The following is a 1,164-nucleotide window of genomic DNA, read 5'->3' on the forward strand; positions in this document are numbered from 1 at the left end:
AAGACTTGTCTTCCCTATAGATCCTCTCGAGGCAAGATCATTTGATAGTGATTTAAGAAACTTGTTTCCAGGCCAGTTATGGTGGCTCACGCCTGCAATCCTAGCACTGTGGGAGGCCATGGCGGGTGGATCACTCAAGGTCAGGAGTTCAGGAGCAGCCTGAGCAAGAGCGAGACCCCATCTCTATTAAAAATACAAAGAACTTTGTTGGACAACTAAAAATATATAGAAAAAATTAGCTGAGCATGGTGGCGCATCCCTGTAGTCCCAGCTACTCGAGAGGCTCAGGCAGAAGGATCACTTGAGCCCAATAGTTTGAGGTTGCTGTGAGCTAGACCGATGCCACGGCACTCTAGCCCAGACAACAGAGCGAGACTCTGTCTCAAAGAAAAAAAAAAAGAAACTTGTTTCCAGATGCTAAGTCAGATTTCAAGAGCTATTTTTCTATATATGCTTCCTAGCCACCTCTGTGTAGTCTTACTTTCAAATGTCAGGCATTAAGGCATAGTAAGAACTGATAAAGCATGTTCCAACTCTTTAGAAGAACTGTTGCAGTGGAACTTTCATACTGTTGTCTTTGTCTCAGCTCAATCATCCAGAGCTTGTGGAAGGCCTTGTGCTCATTAATGTTGACCCTTGCGCTAAAGGCTGGATTGACTGGGCAGCTTCCAAAGTAAGTACCAAATGAAGGTATCCATCGGTTCATCTTCACCCTTTTCAAAACAGCTTATCTATTATATCTTTCATTAAGGAATATATACAGTTAAGAGCAAAAAGTTTTAAGTGTACAGCTTGAGGAATGTTTACATATGGAATCAAGACCCAGTCAATACACAGAATATTGCCAGCTCTAGAGAATTCCCTCATGCCTTTTCCTAACTGATACTCCTCTTCCCAGAAATAACCTTATTCTGACTTCTATCACTGTTACATAGTTTTTATCTGTTTTTAAACAGGTTTATAGTTTCTTAAATGGAAATCATAGAAAATGTATTCTTTTGTGTCTAGCTGCTTTCATTCATCTTTTTGTCTGTGAGACTCATCCATGTTTTGTGTAGCAGTACTTCTTTTTAATTGCTGTTTAGTAGCCTATTATGAAAATACATGGAATAAGTTGTTTCTGTTATTTGGATCTTAAGAATAAAGCTGCTCTGAGGCCGGGCG

At 40.2% G+C, this 1,164-nt stretch overlaps 1 protein-coding gene across 1 annotated transcript in view; it reads left to right on the forward strand.

Moving 5' to 3' along the window:
- NDRG3 (NDRG family member 3) overlaps positions 1-1,164 on the forward strand; it is an 86,105-nt gene that overhangs the window by 51,906 nt on the left and 33,035 nt on the right. Inside the window, 1 exon segment of the mRNA XM_012658942.1 lies at positions 556-673. Within this exon segment, the coding sequence (XP_012514396.1) occupies positions 556-673 (118 nt within the window).

Source organism: Propithecus coquereli, unplaced genomic scaffold, assembly GCF_000956105.1.
Source record: "Propithecus coquereli isolate 6110/MARCELLA unplaced genomic scaffold, Pcoq_1.0 Scaffold590, whole genome shotgun sequence".
Lineage (NCBI taxonomy): Eukaryota > Metazoa > Chordata > Mammalia > Primates > Indriidae > Propithecus > Propithecus coquereli.